General features: G+C 49.2%; 1 protein-coding gene across 1 annotated transcript in view; it reads right to left on the bottom strand.

Annotated features, from left to right (window-relative positions):
* Positions 1-4,381: 4,381 nt before the first annotated feature.
* Positions 4,382-22,476, bottom strand: part of DMBT1 (deleted in malignant brain tumors 1) — a 51,923-nt gene continuing 33,828 nt past the window's right edge. The window contains exons 28-54 of the mRNA XM_072931571.1: positions 21,151-21,491; positions 20,828-20,976; positions 20,236-20,444; positions 19,579-19,890; positions 19,112-19,153; positions 18,045-18,356; positions 17,571-17,612; positions 16,812-17,123; positions 16,319-16,441; positions 15,260-15,571; positions 14,881-14,922; positions 14,129-14,440; positions 13,761-13,802; positions 12,981-13,292; positions 12,572-12,613; positions 11,824-12,135; positions 11,426-11,467; positions 10,673-10,984; positions 10,282-10,323; positions 9,531-9,842; positions 9,040-9,162; positions 8,443-8,472; positions 7,549-7,699; positions 7,013-7,224; positions 6,642-6,814; positions 6,140-6,528; positions 4,382-5,499 (exon numbers count right to left, since the gene is read on the bottom strand). Coding sequence (XP_072787672.1) covers positions 5,214-5,499; positions 6,140-6,528; positions 6,642-6,814; positions 7,013-7,224; positions 7,549-7,699; positions 8,443-8,472; positions 9,040-9,162; positions 9,531-9,842; positions 10,282-10,323; positions 10,673-10,984; positions 11,426-11,467; positions 11,824-12,135; positions 12,572-12,613; positions 12,981-13,292; positions 13,761-13,802; positions 14,129-14,440; positions 14,881-14,922; positions 15,260-15,571; positions 16,319-16,441; positions 16,812-17,123; positions 17,571-17,612; positions 18,045-18,356; positions 19,112-19,153; positions 19,579-19,890; positions 20,236-20,444; positions 20,828-20,976; positions 21,151-21,491 — 5,288 coding nt within the window. The 3' untranslated portion in view covers positions 4,382-5,213. The remainder of the gene's footprint in view (positions 5,500-6,139; positions 6,529-6,641; positions 6,815-7,012; positions 7,225-7,548; positions 7,700-8,442; positions 8,473-9,039; positions 9,163-9,530; positions 9,843-10,281; positions 10,324-10,672; positions 10,985-11,425; positions 11,468-11,823; positions 12,136-12,571; positions 12,614-12,980; positions 13,293-13,760; positions 13,803-14,128; positions 14,441-14,880; positions 14,923-15,259; positions 15,572-16,318; positions 16,442-16,811; positions 17,124-17,570; positions 17,613-18,044; positions 18,357-19,111; positions 19,154-19,578; positions 19,891-20,235; positions 20,445-20,827; positions 20,977-21,150; positions 21,492-22,476) is intronic.

Below are 22,476 nucleotides of genomic sequence, written 5' to 3'. Positions count from 1 at the left end.
GATACTTTCAATTTCTAAATTTTTTTGCAAGAGTTCCTTTCTAATACTTCATTGTTTGAGTACCTTAATAATTGTTGGAAGCCCTTCTCTTTTGTGGGAGTGGTGGTTAATCCCCCCTTGAATATCCCACGGCAGCCACTGGCCCAAGAGGAGGCAGGGAGATAACATTCACAGGGCAATGGCCTGCCTTATCTGCAGTAAACAAAATGCTATTTTTTCTCAAAATGCAACGCCAGGAACCTCTCAAGACTGTCCAAATTCTAGCCTATGTTTTAAACAGTTAATTTCCAGCTTGCTTTCTGTCAGCCCAGCTGTGACACCGCTGATTTTGGGCAGAACATCATGGGATGGGATGAATCCTTGGGGTGCTTGCAGGGAGCAGCCCTCTTGTCTTCCCCAGCAATGCATTCCTCAGGGAAATCCAGTCAGCTTCTGGAACAAAGAGGGTTTGTCTCAGGCTGGCAAGGCTCAGATCAAGTGTTTACTCTGTGCTCACAGTGCTGCTCTCAAAGGGAATCTGAAGCAGCAGGTTCTGGCCACTCTTCTGCAGCTGGAGCTACAGAATTTGGATTTCTGAGCCTGAACTGGGGATATCAGCATCCAGCATTTGGGATAGAAGCCTGGCTTTGCCAAACAGAGTCATAGAATTGCTGAGGCTGGAAAAGACACAATTTTGTGGGGGGCACATGAACACAACTCAATTTTCATTGTATCTCGTACAACAAAGCCCTGCTTGAATCCAGGCTCAGCAATCAAAGGTGGTAACTAATGACAAATGCTTCCAAAACATCTGAGCATCATTAGTCAGTCACTGGGAGGAAATAGAGAATCCACCTCTCTGAAATTATGTGAAAAATGCAGGAAAAAAAGTGACAGTCATTCAGACTTGGCAGGCTCTTTAGAACAGAAGCAGTACAATTAATGTCTACATTACACCCTGTGACTAATCCACTTATTTCAGAAAAAAAGGAAAGATAAAATTTGGTTGGATGAGTACCAGGTGATTCAGAGTTAAAGAGGTGCTCCAAGTGTTATTCTAGGAAATTGGAACAACTCTCACTCCAGTGACACAGCCAGGTCACTGCTGAGTTTCCCCAGCCAGGAGAGGTTTCATTAAAATAGACTTCTTGTGCCCTGAGTCTGAGAGAGAAGATCTCCTAACAGCCACAAGCTGCTGTGTGAATTTTAGTGTCTCCTTAGGTTTTGCCATCTAGATAAAAACAGCCAAAAATTAAAAAAAAACCAAACAAACAAACAAACAAAACAAAACAAAACAAAACAAAACAAAACAAAAAGATAGGGAGATTCTAGTGCAATCCTGTTTAAAAAGCTTGGTTGTGGCTTGCTGAGTCTGATGGAGTTAACTGAGAAAATAAAATAATCAGTTGAATGAAATGACCTCCAGAGTATATTCCTTTAGTTATATAGTTGGAATTTGGTGCAAGCAGTGGGGCTTGGGCATTAAATGACCCCTGAGCCAGAACTGGGAGCAGAATGTTGTGCTCAGCTGCTGAATTCAGCTTGATGTCAATGAATATTTGTGAGATTCATGGGAAAGCATGGGGAGAAAGTAATGAAAAACAGAAAAATTGTGTTTTTTACCCCACACCCTGCAAACCCTCATTGGCTTTTTGAAATCTCAATCTACATGAGGATTTATTATTAACAAATAAAAACAAAATATAATTTACTTGCTGGGTATGAGATGCAGAAACAAAACCATATTTATTTATACCCAGTTATAAATATTTTTGTGGCGGGTTCCTGGGAAGGAAGACTACAGAGCTGAACGATCTGCTCCATACTCCAAAATTAGAATAGAAGGATAAACAGGACAGGAAATCCAGCATACAAACAAGAAAACAAGGACTTTGTTTCTGAGCTTTGTTTCTACCCCAGTTCTGACCAAAGAGGTGCCTTGGTAGCACTGGGAACAGCATGAAGTCAGAAACCCATAGAACCCATGCAATTATTAACTAAAAATATACGTGTATTTTAAAACAAATTGCTTTTGATCCTTTCTCTTCCCATTAAAGAAACCTTCAGGAGAGTTTCTCAGGGATGTGCAGTTTTGTCAGAGTTCTGAGCACTTTCAGCTGTTTGCTCATTTCCCTCTCCCAGTGAGATGGGGGAGAGAACAGGGGAAAAATAAAATAAAATAAAATAAAATAAAATAAAATAAAATAAAATAAAATAAAATAAAATAAAATAAAATAAAATAAAATAAAATAAAATAAAATAAAATAAAATAAAATAAAATAAAATAAAATAAAATAAAATAAAATAAAATAAAATAAAATAAAATAAAATAAAATAAAATGTCTGGAGCCCCCCAGGCTCCTCCCTGGCAGGGCAGCAGGAGGAGCTGACAAATCCTTGACTGAGTGTGAGAGTTGCCCAGAACCACCAGTGTGTTCTCAACATTATTCTCATCTTAAATCTGAATGGGGCACAGTACCAGCTGCTAGGTAGAAAATTAACCACCCCAGCCAGAACCAGTGCAGGGTGTGATTCTGTCATTGGGTTGACACTTCTAAGGGATTTTCTTGTGATGCTGCAAACAAAATATTTCGTATTGTTGCTGAGATGATCAGTTGAGTTCTGAGTGAACCAGCACATGGTTGGGTCGTGTCACACCAGGAGGAAATAAAATAACCCAATACCAAAGTCAGACAGTTGTTCAAAGAAAAAATCTGCCAAGTGATGGTTGGTGTGTCTTGTCTGAGGGCAGAGGAGGTGATAAAAATAAGCAGCCACAAAACTGCACATCCCTGAGAAACTCTCCTGAAGGTTTCTTTAATGGGAAGAGAAGGGATCAAAAGCAATTTGATATAAAATACACGTATATTTTTTAAAAGACAGCTCATTTAAAAAGAGCAAAGGAAGTGTTCTTCATGTGCTCCTGGTTCTTGCCACCCTTGTGTTTGCAGGCACCAGCCTTCACTGGGAGATTGGCATAACCCTGAGCCCCTACAAACCAAACAAAAAACCAAAACAAAAGGCCAAATAAACAATTTTAGCTTACATTTTGGCTTTAATTCTTTGTATTTTTTAACTAGGACATGAAAGGCAAGAAATCCCAGGTCTTGCTTTTCATGTTTTCATGCACCAGTGATAAATGTTTATGTGGCATTTGGCTGTTTGCATTGCCAGCATATTTCAGTCTGATTTAAAAATGTGCACAAGACATTCTGAATGGCTGGGTAAGTCCTGAGAAACCAAACTCCTCAAAGCCACAAAACATCCAACCATGGAGGGAAAAAAACATTAAATAGTTTTGTGATCAGCAACCAAAAGTAATAAAATTTGAACAAAACTCTTCTTTCTGGAAAGCAAATATGAAATGTCTTTCACCTCTTGACTGACACTTGGGTGAGAGCTGAAAAGTCTCCTGGCTGAGATTCAATCTCTTGGATCATATTTGGGGTTTTGCCTGGTTTAGGCTGTATGTTAATGGAAAGGCTAAAAATTTATATAACCAGACTTTAGAATAGATTGTATGTTTCAGACTTAAAGACTGCAAACAAAACATCTTTAACAGCTCAGCATACTTTGAATTTAGATTTATTCAATCTGGAGAAGTTAAAACTTTATGGAATAAGAGTTAATCAATGCTCAAAATAATTAGAATATTGTATAGCCACAAATCCAGTTGCTGTAGTAAGATCAATCTTTACATTTCCTTTCCAGAGATGATTCATTCTCACCAAATTAAATCTTCATTCCTTTCAATAAACCTTGAAGTATTTCTTGATGACTCTCTCGCATATTCACTCCAGCTCACAGAATTTTGAGGCATTAGATAAATGGTTTTTGAGTGCTGTGAGTGGAGAATTAAAGAGGAGAAAAATGATAGAATAATTGTGCTGAAAAAGTTGCAGCATGAAAGTTGAAATTATTTCTTAATCCTTTAAGAGGTGTTAGGATTACAAAGCTGTTCTAAGGCATTGTAGCAGAATTTATTGAAGATAAAGATATCACAGCTTCCCACAAATGGCACATGTGAGGCTGCCATCAGTGAAACATTTTGGTGGCTCATAATGTGTAAGGTTTGCCCTGCATTCATCCAGTGAGTGATGCTGACCTTTGCTCTGACATTATCCCATGTGAAAGCAGCTCCTTCAGTGCCAGCCTTGCAGGAAAACCATCAAGAACTGACAGGAGGGTGACAGCACCAAGCACTGGTGCAAGGGAATTGTCAGCAGCAGGGCGAAGATATTTAAATATTTATTTTAAGATAAATTTTATATTAATATATCTAGAAGTTCCCTGTGTAGTGTTTCAGAAGCAGGGGCTCAGACCATCACTTGGAATTTTTAATCAAACAGACAGCACTCTTCAACACAGTAAAACAATAGTATTTTAAGCACAGAAACATCAATTTTAGAGACAAAATAGATTTATTGCTTTGTAAACCTTCCTTCCTTTGATTATAAATTACACTGCTCACAAAACAGATTAATTTCACTTGGAAATATCTGCATTTTATAAATAAGCACAGACCCATCATTGTTTAAAAGAGAAATATAGCACTAAAAGCAATACTCAGAGCAACTAGAATATTGTATAGGCACAATTCTGGTTGCTAGAAGAGCTCAGCCCTATAAGTGAAAGTTCCTGGGGTTTGATCTCAGCATATTGAAGGTCAAGGCACAGAGTTAAAGTGTTAAAGGGATGGCTCCCAGATCAAAGTCAGAAATAAGCAAACTCACAGATTCATTGCTCTCAACTATTTGGACAGGCTTCATATTAGCAGGGATGACAACTCAACTAAATAAATTTCATAAGCAGAAAACAGCTGAGGGAATGAAATATTTCTCAAGAAATCTGGGAGTTTGCTCCCAGCTGGCTGCCATGGAATCAATGGGATCCTTTAGGTTAGAAAAGACCTTTAAGGTTATTGAGCCCTACCATTAAATTAGCACAGATAAATCCACCAATAAACCATATCCTCAAGTGCCACCAAATTCACAATCAGACTGGAGCTAATTAGCACAACTCAAGGAGTTATAAAAAGGATTACAGGGAACTCTCCTTTGGGACAGCCTGGGAAGTTACACTTTTTAAAAATGTGGGTGAAAGCAGAAGCTTGCAAGGTGTGGATCTCTTCCTTTTTATGGCAAAGTCGGCAAATGCAGATTTCAGCGACAGGCGACAGAGCTGTGGCTTTTCTTGAAGCCCGTTGGCCATCCTAGAGCAAACGTGAGAGAAATTTATTCGGCTTTCCCAGTGGTCCCACTGGGAGCATCCCCTCCTCGGAGCTGAAGGGGTCCAAGCACCACATCCACGTGTTCCTCAGCAGGGCTGGTGTCTCTCTTGGCCCTGGAGCTGCAGCCCCGGTAGCAGCGGGAGGAGAAGTCCCCGAGCCTGCAGACCAGCATCCGGCACTTCAGGTACACGGACGGGTGCCGGCTCATGAACTCAAAGGCGTTAAACTTGAACCGAGCAAAGTGGCTGGAAGGGGAGTAGAACGTGGCATAGGAAGAATCTCTAGGACACCTAGAAAGGAGCAAAAAAAATAGGGAATTAGTCTTCATGGATGCGCACATGCACATTCCTGCAAAATTAAAACTCAGGTTATTTGATTTATTATTATGAATTCCTGCGAAATTCAGATAAAAATTATTTATAGCATAGTCAGGTACTAGGAAAGCAGTGGGATAAAAATGTAACTTTCATAGCACAGTATGCACTTTAAAAATACAGATTTTTTTTAAAGTACTATGAAGCAGCTGGAGTGTTGGCAATTCTTCCTTTCCCAAGAGAAGGATACTTTAAGTGATGAAGAGGGAACAAACTCTAACAAACAGATTGTTAGTAATATCAGTGTTATACAAGGCATAAAAATTAGTCTAATGTTTGACCTGGTTTTACTGAAATATTTAACTCCTAGGATGACAATTCCCACTGCAGTTTTTTTGTATTTTGTTCACAGGACAAAGATGGAGTAAGTGAAATGAACTGATAGTAAGGTCTAAATATAATTTCTTATTCCCAGGCTCATATTGTAAAAATACAAAATCAAAGACCAATTTTCACGGTCTGTTGATAACGAGTTCTAACCCCATCCAGATTGGCTGTATTATTTAAAACAAATGTGGATGACAGGTGTGCTTCTAGCTTTGAAGAACGCTCTTACCCATTCCTGACTAAATAATAGGCCAGCGTGTTAAAATCACGAGGATCAGGCGATGCCACACACGTGTCCACAGCCACCTTCAGGTTTGGGTCCGAGCTGTGAAGACAGGCTTGGAGGTAGAGGTTTTGGTTGAGGTCGATGTAGTAGGGAGAGCTGCGCACTTGCTGCAGGAACGCTGCGGAATCGTAGAAGGTGATGTTCATGTCGTATCTTCCAAACTGGTACTCGTTCACATCCACGGTGTCCTCAGCAGCGTACATCACCTGCTGCCAGCTCTTCCTCAGCATTTTGCAGCTGACGTGCAAATTGATGTTCTTTTTCCTCTTGATTATGTACCCGGAAGATGTGACCCTGATGGTGTTGGAGTAGTTGATTGTGTCGCTGTTCTCCTGTTTAACGACACAATTTAAAATCAGGAATCGCGCTTTTGTCACGTTCCATCTAAGTTCTAAGTCTAGCCAAGCTTAGATATGCAACTGAGTGCCCAAAACAGGGAGTGTACCTCTTGTGTTGTCCCACAGCTGTTGTACGGAATGTTGAATACAACTTCCCGTGACGTGACTGTCGGTCTGCAGCGACTGTCGTCCAGGGTGACGCTCTGTGCTGAGTAGCCCTGAGACTGGAGGTAGTCTCTGCTGACCACTATGTGCATGTAGTCTGGCAAGCATTGAATGGCTGATAGAAGAGGAATTTAGTAATGATTAGAGGCAGGTTTTTTTCTGAATTTAGAAGTCAGGCAGTTCCCACCCCAACCCACTGTATTTCATGCATGTCATTCAGTTTCCACAATATTTAAATTTACACATATATTTATTCTTCAAAGAAAAGCAATAAATAGGCTTGTCTGTTGAGAAACACTGGCCAGGAACTTACTGGTGTTGTGACCTGCTGGGATGGAAGAGTAGTGAGCCTGAAAACCTCTGAAGGAGTTTCTGGAATCACTGTGGAAGCGAACAGTCATCATGTTTGAAGAGGACACATACGTGGGAAAGGAACCAGAACAGAATCTCCCAAGAAGAGGGGAAGAATGGAGAGGTCCATCATAGACTTCAATGTAGTCATGCTGGCACGTCCCGCTTTGCATCCTGGTAGAAAAACATCAGCACCTTGTCAAATCCATTTCAGAAGAAAACTTCAGAAACTCTGATTTCACTGCCTAAGATGTGATAAGGCCTTTCAGCATTTCAAGTTTTCTCATCACAAATTTAATTTGGTCTTTACGAAGCTTTAGCAGAAAATGGTAAGTAAAAAATGCAACATCCATCCAGATTTTGATCTGGCCTTCCAACTGTGGATGCTATTGGAAGTATCTTTAAAATTGGGAAGGTTGGTTGTTTCAGATAAGATTTCAAACTTCTCAGGTAAGTTTTGACTTTGATATTTGTCCAGGGAATCAATGTTTTACTTACACAATATCTCTAAATGTGAGCGTTACACGGAAATTGTTCTCTACTTGTATTTCCCACACACAGTCAGCATCGTTTGGATAATTTCCAGGATAGTTGGGACTCTGCAGCACCCCAGAGGAATCTGAGACTGAGCCACCACAAAAATAAGATGCTGCAAAAGAAAATGGGAAAGAATTTACTTACAAAAGTGTACTTGAGCTGTATGTGCCTCATCCATAGCTGTGGAAAAGCAGGTCCCCCTGCTGACTGCAGGTGGTAGACTATAGGAGCTGAATCAAAACTAATATTTGTTTTTGCTTTAGGTTTGCTTTCATGCTGGATTTGGAATTCCTTCAGTGGTAGATTTCCATCCATGGTGTCAGGCTACCCTCTTCAGGATGGGCTGGTAATACCTGGATGCTTTCTGCCCCTTTTTAGAGTTGAGGTCAATTCTGGGAGGTGTCATGACAGTTGAAATGGAAGCACCTTCCTCAACAGACAGTCTCTCAGCAGTTACTCTGCTGCTTCTCTTTATTCACTAAGGTCTTTGGAGGGTAAATAAGTTGCAAGTTTTCTAGAAAACTGCAGTTTTCTGGTCTCAGAGTGAAATAAGCACTTCAGGCTGCTGCAAAAAGTCCTAAGTACAAACATAGCTGCAAAAAGCTTTGGTGTTCCTGCCAGCATGAATGACATAATTTTTGTCACAGATAATCGTAGAAGCGTCTTTCTAGGAAGGTGAGCACAACCTCAGAATATAAATGCTACAAGATGAAAATCCATTTTATGTTCTGCTTGAAAAAGATCACTCACACTTGCAACGATATTGTCAGAGAGACAAAAGACAATTTTACAGAAATGTGCAACAGGGAGACAGACAGACCACAAATTACCAAGGTAGAAGAGCCACAGCATTACCTGGTGGAAGTGTTGAGGAGGCCACTGGAGCTGTGGGAGTGAACGAAGAAGAGACATGTGAGAAGTGCAGTTCATGAGAAAGGAACAGGGCCTGAACATGGCCTCACCTGGAGGCACAGAGTGATAAAATGGGGACCACAGGAAGGCAGAGAAGTAGAAACAGGAGACAAGGCACAAAGGGCCATCAGCTCCATAGGACACCCAGTTGCCTCCATGACAAATGATAATATCCTCATTTCTTCTGATCCTGTGCCAAATCCCAGAGTACGTCTAGAGCACAGCTCTGGTATGACAAAAGCAGGAATTGAAGGAATGAAGACAGATTGATCCCTGGGCATGATGCTGCTGGTTGCAGTGGGAGGCAGTCCCTCTGCAAAAAGTTCCATGAAACCAGCAATGACTGCAGAGTTCCTGCTCTCAAAGCACAGCTGCCCAATTTGCCAACTCCTCCCCATGCTCTGTTTGCATCCTCAGTTTAGGTTGTGGTGGCCCAACTGAAGAGGCTGAGGGCTGGGAGGCTGCCTGCAGTGCAATGAGCTCTGCTGAGGGAGATCAGCACCAATGGGGAGAGCAGTGAGTGAGAGTGGGCAGGGTTACCTGATGTGCTGCTCTGTGCTGAGGTAGGTGTTGTGGTGGTGGGGATCAGCAGTGCTGTGCTGGGCACCTGGGACGTGGCAGGGGCTGCTGCTGAGGTGGTCGTTTCCAGAGGGGTGGATGTCTCTGTTAGGGAGGTGATCAGTTCAATGTCAATGGCCATGCAAAGCAGAGCTGGGGGCCTAATGCCAGGAGAGAGGGTGGAGCTCTTTCCTTCCTCTCCCCAATCCTGGCACCAGCCTGACCTGTTCCCAGTCCTACATCATCCTCCTCAAAGAACAATCCCTCATTCCACTGCTTTGCCCCATCAGTGGATGGCAACAGCAGAAATTCTGGAGGGCCTTCTGTCCCCTGTCTGTGCAAGAATGAGGATTTTGGATGCCATGGGCTTGAGTCCCAGGCATCAGAAGACCCAGCCTCACCTCTGCCCTGGCCCGACCCAAAACACTCTTAGAACGATATGCAAATGCCAGTGTTCCCTTGAGGCCACCCACCTGCACAGATGACACTGGCATCCTCACTGTGCATGCAGTTGTGCATGCCCCAGCCGTTGTGCCGGCACATCCGGAGGGAGGGCTCGTCCCCACGACACTGCACGTCGTCCAGGAAGATGCGGCCCGAGCCCAGGCCAAAGCGAGCGTTCTGTGGGGCTTCTATGGGCTGGCCACAGCCCAGCTGGCGGCACACCACCTGGGCATCCTGCAGGTCCCACTGGTCGTCACACACCGTCCCCCACGAGCTGCCGTCGTACAGCTCCACGCGGCCCTCGCAGCCGTTCCTGCCGCCCGACAGCCGCACGCTGGGCCCTGGCACACGGCACAAGGCAGGGACTGGGGTCACTCCAAGTCAGAATCCACAGTCCCCACCACCTCCCCTACTGTTTTAGAGGTTTGGCCCCAATGACCATGATCTCTGGTGGTGCAGACCCAGAAGACTCAAAGAGGTCAGTGGCTGAGGAAAGAGCCCGGCTATGCAGATGTCACTTGTGCTCTGTCCAGTGAGATGCAGGATTTGCCTGGGGACAGAGTTGCTCAAGACCCTACCTCACGTGCAGAAAAGCCCTTTGCTAACCTTGCACATGGGCCATTCACTGGGGGGACACTCATGCAACCTGGTGATTTCAGGGGAATAGGGGAACTGCAGCCTTACACCAACCAGGATCAGACCCATTGAACTCATTTGTCTTATCGTGTCACCTTGGGGCTGGCTTTAAAAGCAGGCCTAAGCTGGGTGAGCTGGACTTACCTGTTGGTAGTGGCTGTTGAGGAGGAGGGTTTGGCTGTGTGGCTGCAAGAAAGAACAGAGAGTGGACAAATGGTCAGTGAATGCAGCCGGATTGTATGAATGGATTGACTTGAGCATGGACATGGACATGGACATGGAAATGGAAATGGATATGAAAATCCAGAATGTAGGAAGGAAATAGGAAGATAGCTTGGAGTTGTGCCCAGACTTTCCCCCATCCAGATACCAGCTTGATGTGCTCCTAGTCCTGCTGCATCTTTCCCACTCTACAGTCTCTCAATCTGCTTTTGCCACCTTGTCACTCAGCCCCAGCTCTGCGAAGTGACATCAGCGTGTTGGCCTTAAGTGGAGGAAGCCAAAACCCTTCAGATGGACTCTGCTGGCCACCCACCTGCACAGATGACACTGGCATCCTCACTGTGCCCGCAGTTGTGCACGCCCCAGCCGTTGTGCCGGCACATCCGGAGGGAGGGCTCGTCCCCGCGGCACTGCACGTCGTCCAGGAAGATGCGGCCGGAGCCCAGGCCAAAGCGAGCGTTCTGTGGGGCTTCTATGGGCTGGCCACAGCCCAGCTGGCGGCACACCACCTGGGCATCCTGCAGGTCCCACTGGTCGTCACACACCGTCCCCCACGAGCTGCCGTCGTACAGCTCCACGCGGCCCTCGCAGCCGTTCCTGCCGCCCGACAGCCGCACGCTGGGCCCTGGCACATGGCACAAGGCAGGGACTGGGGTCAGTCCGAGTCAGAATCTAAAGTCTCCACCACCTCCCCTACTATTTTAGAGGTTTGGTCCCAGTGATCATGATTTGTGGTGGTGCAGACCCAGGATACTAGGAGAGAGCATTGGCTGAGGAAAGACTCTGGATGTGGAGGTGTCACATGTGCCCTGTCCAGGGAGCTGCTGGATCTGCCTGGCAACAGAGGTGCTCAAGAGCCAGGCTTGTGCCGAAAAGCCCTTTGTTAGCCTTGCGTGTGACCCATTCACTGAGGTGGACATTCATGCAGCCTGGAGATGTCAGGGGAATAGGGGAACTGCAGCCTTACACTGTCCAGGATCAGACTCATTGAACTCACTTCTTCTCTTATTGTGTCACCTTGGGGCTGGCTTTAAAAGCAGGCCTAATTTGGGCAAATTGGACTTACCTGTTGATAGTGGCTGTTGAGGAGGAGGAGTTGGCTGTGTGGCTGTAAGAAAGAACAGAGAGTGAACAAATGGTCAGTGAATGCAGCTGGATTGTATCAATGGGTTGACTTGGGCATGGACATGGACATGGACATGGACATGAATAAGGAAATGGACATGAAAATCCAGGCTGCAGGATGAAAAGGGGAAGAGAGTTTGGAGTTGTGTCCAGACTTTCCCCCATCCAGACACCAGCCTGATGTGCTCCTAGTCCTGCTGCCTCTTTCCCACTCTACAATCTCTCAATCTGCTTTCTGCTACCTTGCCACTCAACCCCAGCTCTGCCAAGACACATCAGCGTGTCGGCCTTAAGTGGAGGAATCCAAAACCCTTCAGATGGACTCTGATGGCCACCCACCTGCACAGATGACACTGGCATCCTCACTGTGCATGCAGTTGTGCACGCCCCAGCCGTTGTGCCGGCACATCCGGAGGGAGGGCTCGTCCCCGCGGCACTGCACGTCATCCAGGAAGATGCGGCCGGAGCCCAGGCCAAAGCGAGCGTTCTGTGGGGCTTCTATGGGCTGGCCACAGCCCAGCTGGCGGCACACCACCTGGGCATCCTGCAGGTCCCACTGGTCGTCACACACCGTCCCCCACGAGCTGCCGTCGTACAGCTCCACGCGGCCCTCGCAGCCGTTCCTGCCGCCCGACAGCCGCACGCTGGGCCCTGGCACATGGAACAAGGCAGGGACTGGGGTCACTCCAAGTCAGAATCCACAGTCCCCACCACTTCCCCTACTGTTTTGGAGGTTTTGTCCCAGTAATCATGATCTGTGGTGGTGCAGACTCAGGAGACTAGGAGAGGGCATTGGCTGAGGAAAGACTCTAGGTATGGAGATGTGACATGTGCCCTGGCCAGGGACCTGCTGGACCTGCCTGTTTACAGAGGTGCTCAACATCCTGGCTCATGTGCAGAAAAGCCCTTTGCAAACCTTGCACATGGGCCATTCACTGGGGGGACACTCATGCTTGGAAATGTCAGGGGAATAGGGGGACTGCAACCTTACACCAACCAGGATCAGACTCATTGAACTCACTTCTTTTATCGTGCCACCTTGGGGCTGGCTTTAAAAACAGACCTTATCTGGGTGAGCTGGACTTACCTGTTGTGAGTGGCTGTTGAGGAGGAGGGGTTGGCTGGGTGGCTGCAACAAAGAACACGGAATGAACAAATGGTCAGTGAATGCAGCAGGATTGTAACAATAGATTGACAAGGACATGGACATAAATTTGGACACGGACAAGGACAGGGATGCAGATGAGGACATAGACATGAAAATCTAGGCTGTAAGATGGAAAGAGGAAAGAGCTCAGAGTTCTGTCCACCCTTTCCCCAATCGGGACACCAGCCTGATGTGTTCCCAGTCCTGCTCCATCTTTCCCACTATCCAATCTCTCAATCTGCTTTCTGCTACCTTGAGGTGCTCCCCCAGCTCTGCCAAGTGACTTCAGCATGCCGGCCTTTAGTGAAAGAAGCGAAAACCCTTCAGATGGACTCTGCTGGCCACCCACCTGCACAGATGACACTGGCATCCTCACTGTGCCCGCAGTTGTGCATGCCCCAGCCGTTGTGCCGGCACATCCGGAGGGAGGGCTCGTCCCCGCGGCACTGCACGTCGTCCAGGAAGATGCGGCCGGAGCCCAGGCCAAAGCGAGCGTTCTGTGGGGCTTCTATGGGCTGGCCACAGCCCAGCTGGCGGCACACCACCTGGGCATCCTGCAGGTCCCACTGGTCATCACACACCGTCCCCCACGAGCTGCCGTCGTACAGCTCCACGCGGCCCTCGCAGCCGTTCCTGCCGCCCGACAGCCGCACGCTGGGCCCTGGCACACGGCACAAAGCAGGGTTTGGGGTCACTCCGAGTCAGAATCCACAGTCCCCACCACTTCCCCTACTGTTTTGGAGGTTTGGTCCCAGTGATCATGATCTGTGGTCTTGCAGACCCAGAAGACTCAAAGAGGGCACTGGCTGAGGAAAGAGCCTGGCTATGCAGATGTCACTTGTGCTCTGTCCAGGGAGCTGCAGGATCTGCCTGGGGACAGAGTTGCTCAAGACCCTACCTCACGTGCAGAAAAGCCCTTTGCTAACCTTGAACTGTTGAATTGTGTTATAAGGCATTGAACATGGCCCATTCACTGAGGGGGACACTCATGCAACCTGGTGATTTCAGGGGAATAGGGGAACTGCAGCCTTACACCAACCAGGATCAGACTCATTGAACTAATTTCTCTTATTGTGTCACCTTGGGGCTGGCTTTAAAAGCAGGCCTTATCTGGGTGAGCTGGACTTACCTGTTGGTAGTGGCTGTTGAGGAGGAGGGGTTGGCTGTGTGGCTGCAAGAAAGAACAGAGAGCGAACAAATGGTCAGTGAATGCAGCCGGATTGTATCAATGGATTGACATGGACATGGACATGGACATGAAAATCCAGGCTGTAGGAAGGAAATAGGAAGATAGCTTGGAGTTGTTCCCAGACTTTCCCCCATCCAGACATCAGACTGATGTGCTCCTAATCCTGCTCCATCTTTCCCACTCTACAATCTCTCAGTCTTCTTTTTCCCACCTTGCCACTCAGCCCCAGCTCTGCCAAGACACATTAGTGTGTCGGTCTTAAGTGGAGGAAGACAAAACCCTTCAGATCGACTCTGCTGGCCACCCACCTGCACAGATGACACTGGCATCCTCACTGTGCATGCAGTTGTGCATGCCCCAGCCGTTGTGCCGGCACATCCGGAGGGAGGGCTCGTCCCCGCGGCACTGCACGTCGTCCAGGAAGATGCGGCCCGAGCCCAGGCCAAAGCGAGCATTCTGTGGGGCTTCTATGGGCTGGCCACAGCCCAGCTGGCGGCACACCACCTGGGCATCCTGCAGGTCCCACTGGTCGTCACACACCGTCCCCCACGAGCTGCCGTCGTACAGCTCCACGCGGCCCTCGCAGCCGTTCCTGCCGCCCGACAGCCGCACGCTGGGCCCTGGCACATGGCACACGGCAGGGACTGGGGTCACTCCAAGTCAGAATCCACAGTCCCCACCACCTCCCCTACTATTTTAGAGGTTTGGCCCCAGTGATCGTGATCTGTGGTGTTGCAGACCCAGAAGACTCTGAGAGGTCAATGGCTGAGGAAAGACCCCGGCTATGGAGATATCACATGTGCTCTGTCCACGGAGCTGCAGGATCTGCCTGGGGACAGAGCTACTCAAGACCCTGCCTCACCTGCAGAAAAGCCCTTTGCTAACCTTGCACATGGCCCATTCACTGAGGGGGACATTCATGCAGCCTGGAGATGTCAGGGGAATAGGGGGACTGCAGCTTTACACCAACCAGGATCAGACCAATTGAACTCATTTCTCTTATCGTGTCACCCTGGGGCTGGCTTTAAAAGCAGGCCTTATCTGGGTGAACTGGACTTACCTGTTGGTAGTGGCTGTTGAGGAGGAGGGGTTGGCTGGGTGGCTGCAAGAAAGAACAGAGTGTGAACAAATGGTCAGTGAATGCAGCCGGATTGTATGAATGGATTGACTTGAGCATGGACATGGACATGGACATGGACATGAAAAGCCAGACTGTAGGAAGGAAATAGGAAGATAGCTTGGAGTTTTATCCAGACTTTCCCCCATCCAGACACCAGCCTGATGTGCTCCTAGTCCTGCTGCATCTTTCCCACTCTACAATCTCTCAATCTGCTTTTGCCACCTTGTCACTCAGCCCCAACTCTGACAAGCGACATCAGCGTGTCGGCCTTAAGTGGAGGAAGACAAAACCCTTCAGATGGACTCTGCTGGCCACCCACCTGCACAGATGACACTGGCATCCTCACTGTGCATGCAGTTGTGCACGCCCCAGCCGTTGTGCCGGCACATCCGGAGGGAGGGCTCGTCCCCGCGGCACTGCACGTCGTCCAGGAAGATGCGGCCTGAGCCCAGGCCAAAGCGAGCGTTCTGTGGGGCTTCTATGGGCTGGCCACAGCCCAGCTGGCGGCACACCACCTGGGCATCCTGCAGGTCCCACTGGTCGTCACACACCGTCCCCCACGAGCTGCCGTCGTACAGCTCCACACGGCCCTCGCAGCCGTTCCTGCCGCCCGACAGCCGCACGCTGGGCCCTGGCACATGGCACAAGGACAGGTTCACATCAGCCCTGCACTCTGCTCTCCCCACATGGGCCACTGGCACAGGGAGATTGCAGGGTTGCTGCAAGGCCTGGAATGAGGCTGGGGGGCTGGAATTACTTTTGGGATATGGTGTGGATCTGCTAGGCTCAGGAGCTACGTATGCAAAGAGGAATTTTTTATCAATGACAAAGGCTCCAAACAGAGTCATCACAAGTTCACGCAGATGAGGATAGCCCGTTTTGTAGGAGCCCTGTCCTGTGATTCCTACAACATCTTGTAGACGTCTTTGACTCCTCCTAAATGACCATAATGACTTTGCTGTTTCACATAGGACTCCCTCAAAATATCTCAAAATATTTAACACAACATCTTTCTTTCCTCCAGCCACATCCCCAGTGCCAGAGAGTATCTAGGAAATAGCTCTCATACTACCCATATAGAAATGAAAGGAATGAAGGCAGATAGATATCAGGGCATGATTCTCCTAGTTGCAGTTGGAAGCAGTCCCTCTGCAAAGAGTTTAATTAAAGCAGCAATGACTGCAGAGTTCCTGCTCTCAAAGCACAACATCCCCATTTGCCAGCTCTTCCCCATGCTGTTTGCATCCTCACTTTAGGTTGTGGTGGCCCAACTGAAGAGGCTGAGGGCTGGGAGGCTGCCTGCAGTGCAATGAGATCTGTTGAGGAAGATAAGCAGCAATGGGGAGAGCACTGTGTGGGTGAGAGTGGGCAGGGTTACCTGATGTGCTGCTCTGTGCTGAGGTAGGCGTTGTGGTGGTGGGGATCAGCAGTGCTGTGCTGGGCACCTGGGACGTGGCAGGGGCTGCTGATGAGGTGGTCATTTCCAGAGGGGTGGATGTCTCTGTTAGGGAGGTGATCAGTTCAATGTCAATGGCCATGCAAAGCAGAGCTTGAGGCCTAATGCCAGGAGAGAGGGTGGAGCTCTTTCCTTCCTCTCCCCCATCCTGTCACCAGCCTGACTTCTTCCCAGTCCTACCCCATCCTCCTCAAAGAGCAATCCCTCAATCCATTGCTTTGCCCCATCAGTGGATGGCAACAGCAGGAATTGTGGAGAGCCTTCTGCCCCCTGTCTGTGCAAGAATGAGGATTTTGGATGCCATGGGCTTGAGTCCCAGGCATCAGAAGACCCAGCCTCAGCTCTGCCCTGGCCCGACCCAAAACCCTCTTAGAACAATATGCAAAAGTGCCAGTATTCCCTGGAGGCCACCCACCTGCACAGATGACACTGGCATCCTCCATGTGCCCACAGTTGTGCATGCCCCAGCCGTTGTGCCGGCACATCCGGAGGGAGGGCTCGTCCCCGCGGCACTGCACGTCATCCAGGAGGATGCGGCCGGAGCCCAGGCCAAAGCGAGCGTTCCGTGGGGCTTCTACGGGCTGGCCACAGCCCAGCTGGCGGCACACCACCTGGGCATCCTGCAGGTCCCACTGGTCGTCACACACCGTCCCCCACGAGCTGCCGTCGTACAGCTCCACGCGGCCCTCGCAGCCGTTCCTGCCGCCCGACAGCCGCACGCTGGGCCCTGGCACACGGCACATGGCACAAGGACAACTCACACCAGCTCTACATCTGTAACACTGAATGTTCGAACTTGGCAGATTTTGCCACAGTGATTCTGAACTGGATTAGTGTAGACCCAAAAGGGGTTAGGGGGGTTTGTAACCAAGGATAGACTCTAGGCATAGAGACAGAAGTCTAGCCGTGTCCAGGGACCTGTTGGTCTCCTGTTGGAGCTGCCTGTTTGCAGAAGTCATGGATTCACTGAGGAATTTCCAGAAAAACCCTTTTCAACCCCTGGGAGCAAACCAACCCCTGTGGGAACCCTTCAAGCACGCTGGAGCTGTCATAGGCCAAGGAGATCAGGTAGCCTTGAACTGAGTATGATCAGCACTGTTGGACTCCCTTCTCATCTTTTGCCAGTCTAGCCCTCACTTTAAAACTGGGCAGAAGTTGGGTGAGCAAGACCTACCTGTTGTGAGTGGCCACTGAGAAGGAGCGGTTGGATTGGCGGCTGCAAAGAAGAAGAGGGAGTGAACAAAAACATAGTGAGGCTTGTGGCAGTGTATGGACATGGATGTGGACATGGTCATGAACACGGTCATGAAAATTCAGGCTGTAGGACTAAAGGGGAAGAGAACTTGGGTCCTGCCTTTCCCTCCATTCTTAATCTAGATGGACCTGTCCCCAGTCCTGCCAAATCCTCCCCAAAGAACAATTCCACCCTCCTGCTCTCTGCCCCCTCATTTAGCCTCTAAAGCAGGAAATGTGGAATACCCAGTGTGCCCTCTCTGTGTAAAAATGTGTTTTGCATTGCACAGAGTTCAGCCCCTGGTGGCAGAAGACCCCAGCTTCACCTCTGCCCTGACCCTACCAGGGGAGCTCAGCTTGGCTGTACTCAGAGAACCCAGAACACACTTAGAGTGATTTACAAAAGGCCACCCACCTGCACAGATGACACTGGCATCCTCACTGTGCATGCAGTTGTGCATTCCCCAGCCGTTGTGCCGGCACATCCGGAGGGAGGGCTCGTCCCCGCGGCACTGCACGTCGTCCAGGAAGATGCGGCCCGAGCCCAGGCCAAAGCGAGCGTTCTGTGGGGCTTCTATGGGCTGGCCACAGCCCAGCTGGCGGCACACCACCTGGGCATCCTGCAGGTCCCACTGGTCGTCACACACCGTCCCCCACGAGCTGCCGTCGTACAGCTCCACGCGGCCCTCGCAGCCGTTCCTGCCGCCCGACAGCCGCACGCTGGGCCCTGGCACACGGCACACGGCACAACATCAGGTTTCCAACACCCCAGCATCCACACTCCCCACCACCTCCCCAAATGTTTTAGAGGTTTGGCCACAGTGACTTTGATTTGAGGTGGTGCAAACCTAAAGAGACCAAGGAAGGGGAGTGAGAGAACAAAGATCCCAGGTGCATGGAAGGCTGATGCATAATGAGCAAGGATCTGCTGGGGAATCGCATGAGAACAGCTTGGGGGTCCTGGGAGCTGCTGGGGGCATGGGGGCATTTGTCAAAAAGCCATTTTTGCACACTATGATCATGCAACATCGCCTCATACCACTCATACACCTTGCATATGTTTGAGGCCACAGGCCCTGGCAGGGTATCCACAAGGGACTGGCCACCTCTGCTTGATGGATGAACAGCAACAGTTGTGACCTGACATCAGGACAGACACCTGTGCCTTGGGCTGGGCTGGCAAGCACATGGGCTTGAGGGAAGGGATTGCCCCTGTCCTCTTGGTACTTGCTGCCCCACAGCCAGAGCCATGGAGTGTTTGGCAGATCAGGGCTTGGACTCAGCACCACTGTAGCTGCCATTCTGCTGAGATCAGATCCTCCCTGGCAGAAACACTCAAATACAAGACCCATTTCACTGGGCGGAATGGACCAGCAGCACTGCAGTGAGCCAGCTTAACTCTGCAGGCCCTCTCTCTTATCCTCTTGTGCCAGGGTGGGGCTCACTATAAAAGTGGAAATATTCTGGGTGGGAAAGAATTACCTGTTGTGTACGGCCATTGAGCAGGAGGGGTTGGATCGGCAGCTGCAAGGAAAGAGGGAGTGAATGAAAGAGTATTAAAGGCAGCAAACTTGTGGCAGTGGATGGACACGGACAGGGACATGGACACAGACATAGACATGGAAGTGCTAGGCTCAAGGAATAAAGGGAGGAAAGGGCATGGAAGTCTTGCCACTGCTGACATGTCCTCGGTACAGCCCATGCCATGATCCCACCAATCTACTCTTTGCAACCACATGGAGCACCTACACCTGTGAGACTGGAGAGCCTGTTCTGACCTCTCTGTGCAAAACTGGGGATTTTGCATGACACATATTTCAGCACCAGGCAGCAGAAGACCCCAGGCTCTCCCCTCTGCTCTGGCTCTGCATGTCTGCCTCCCATGGACGACACCAGACCCCATCCAGCGTGAGCTCCTGGAGAGCTGATGGACTCTGCTGGCTACCCACCTGCACAGATGACACTGGCATCCTCACTGTGCCTGCAGTTGTGCACGCCCCAGCCGTTGTGCTGGCACATCTGGAGGGAGGGCTCGTCCCCGCGGCACTGCACGTCGTCCAGGAAGATGTGGCCGGAGCCCAGGCCAAAGTGTGCAGTGTCCAGTGCAGCCACGGGCTGGCCACAGCCCAGCTGGCGGCACACCACCTGGGCATCCTGCAGGTCCCACTGGTCGTCACACACCGTCCCCCACGAGCTGCCGTCGTACAGCTCCACGCGGCCCTCGCAGCCGTTCCTGCCGCCCGACAGCCGCACGCTGGGCCCTGGCACACGGCACAAGGACAGCTCACACCAGCTCTGCACTCTGCTCTGACCACATGGGCCACTGCTGCAAGGCCAGACATGGGGCAGGGGGGCTGGAATTACCTGCGGAGCTTGGCCTGGATGTGGTGGGTGCTATAGCTGTGGATGAAAGGAAGAATTTGGTGTCAATGACAAAGGCTCCAAACAGATCAGCAGATATCATGCAGATGAGGGTAGCCCATTTTCTAGGCGCCCTGCCATATGATTCCTACATCATCCTGCAGAGCTCTTTCACTCATCTGAAATGACTGCCTTGACTTTGCTCTTTCACACACTGAACAGTGAGTGAGAGTGGACAGGGTTACCTGGTGAGCTCTCTTCCCCTCTTGCAGACATTGCTATAGCGGTCGTCCCTGCTGAGGTGGTTGTCTCTGCTGAGGTGGTCATCTCTGCTATAATGGTCGTGTCCTTGATCTTCTTCCCTGTCATGGACATCCCTGCTAGCGATTCCACTGTAATTCTCACAGTGGCCACAGCATTTGGTATTTTAAGTAAGGCTGGATTGTTAATGCCACTAGAGAGGGTGAAGCTCTGCCCACTCATTTCCCATGGAGACACCAGCCCAAAGTGCCTTGAGTCCTTCCCCTGCCTCCCAGCTCTGTGGCCCCTCAGTCCTGCTCTTTGCCACCTCTCTGAAACCCTATTCCTGCAGGCCAGGAGAGTTTGCTGCTCTCTTTGGGCAAACAGGGCTTTTGCTTGGCACAAGCTCAGCTCACGAGGCAACGGAAAGCACCAAGGTTGCTGCTTTGCCCCACGTCTACCAAGAGAGGTCAGCATGGCTGCTTCCAAGGGACAGCACCAAAATCCACCACTGGGACATGTGCCAGGGGTTAGGGTCACTCTGTAAAGAGATCAGGAGCATTAAGGAGACCAGTGAGTGAGAGATGACAGGGTTACCTGGTGTGATCTCCTCTGTTCTCATAGTTGTTTCCTCTGAGGTGCTCATCAATGCTGAGGTTATCATCCTTGTGGATGTGGTCATCTCTGGTGAGGTGATCCTCTCTGGTGAGGAGGTCATCTCTGCTGAGGTGGACATCGCTGGCATGCTGGTCAAGTATATTGGGCTGGATGTTCCTGCTAAGGAGGTCATTAGTGCAATGGAAGGGACATGAAAAGCAGAGTTGGACAATTAATGGGGGAAGAGGGCATGGAACTCTGTCCTGTCATTTTGGGAGTCTCCCTGCAGTGCAGTCAGGTCTGGGAAGGAAGTCCAGCAGCACTAAAGAGAACAGTGAGTGACAGTGGACAGGGTTACCTGTTTCGCTCTCCTCCGCTGTGGTGGCCATCTCCACTAGGAAGGATGTCTCTGCTCTGGAGGCTAATGGCACCACGGTGGATGTCTGCAATGGGGATGTCACCTCCCCTGTGCTGGTTGTTAATTCAGTTGTGGCCATCTGCCCAAGGGATGTCATTTCCTCCGTGAGGACTTGTGTTGCTGACATTGATGTCTCCCCTAGAGATGTCATCGGTTCTGTGGGTTCTATCCCTTCTGTGGAGGTCACCTCCAGTGTTGAGGCTGTCAGTTCAAATGTTGGCTCTGCTGTTGTTGAATCAGACTCTTCTGTGAAAAAAAAAGAAGAAAAACACCCCACACATAAGCACTGTGCAATGGATATGTCTATGTGGAAGCTACAAGCCCAGATCCTCAAGGATGAAGTGAAATCAAGAGCAATTGCTCTGATGGCATAGTCCTTCTTATCTGGGGTCAGTGGAGAGAATGGAGGTGGATAACAGCCAATTTAAATTTTTTCATGGAAGTGGTATTTCCAGATGGTAAGCAGGGTAAGGTTCTGGAGTGGCATCTACTTCCAGCCCCAGGACTCCACAGCCCAGACACAGCCTGAGACTCTACAGGCTCCTAGCATGAACGGGGGAGCTGTGGGGCTGCTGGGCTTGGACCTGTCCCCATTGTGAATGCCTTTCTGCAGAGGATCAGGACATCCCCAGGAACAGTCTGGGCAGTGGTCTTGGGATGGTGCTTGGTGCAAGGGCAGGAGAGGACCCGGCTGAATCATCTGTTGGATACATCCAGCCCATAGAAGGCACTGGAGCTATGAATGCAAGCAAGAAATAAATGGCATTTAAAAAGGCTCCGAACACATCACACATAGATTAATACAGGTCTGGTAGCAATTTTTATTCTTTTCTTCTAAGTGAAAAACACTGGTGAAGCACTTTCTTCCAGCATGGATTCAGCTCTCCAGGTTCTTACTCTCTAAGGAAACATGGCAAACTGCAATATAGTTACAAAACACCTGAACAGTCTGTTGTCATCAGCTATGTCTCGGTTCATGATGATCAGTTGTTAATACATGCGGAAATAAGATACAAATAACCCACATTCTCCTAAAAAAAATATGGTAAGGTAAAATGAACACAGCAAGGCGAAAGAGTAGTCCAAATGGATGGATATTTGCAAAGGAAAAAGGCATTAAAATACCTAAAAAAAGGAAGACTTGAAAAATGGAAACAATGCAAAGTGAATTGTGAGCTATGACAATCTGAGCTGTGATTGTGAAATTATTATTGCCCATAACAAATCCATC

Source organism: Taeniopygia guttata, chromosome 6, assembly GCF_048771995.1.
Source record: "Taeniopygia guttata chromosome 6, bTaeGut7.mat, whole genome shotgun sequence".
NCBI lineage: Eukaryota > Metazoa > Chordata > Aves > Passeriformes > Estrildidae > Taeniopygia > Taeniopygia guttata.
The sequence above is the reverse complement of the archived record's forward strand: the minus strand, read 5'-3'. Positions and strand labels throughout refer to the sequence as shown.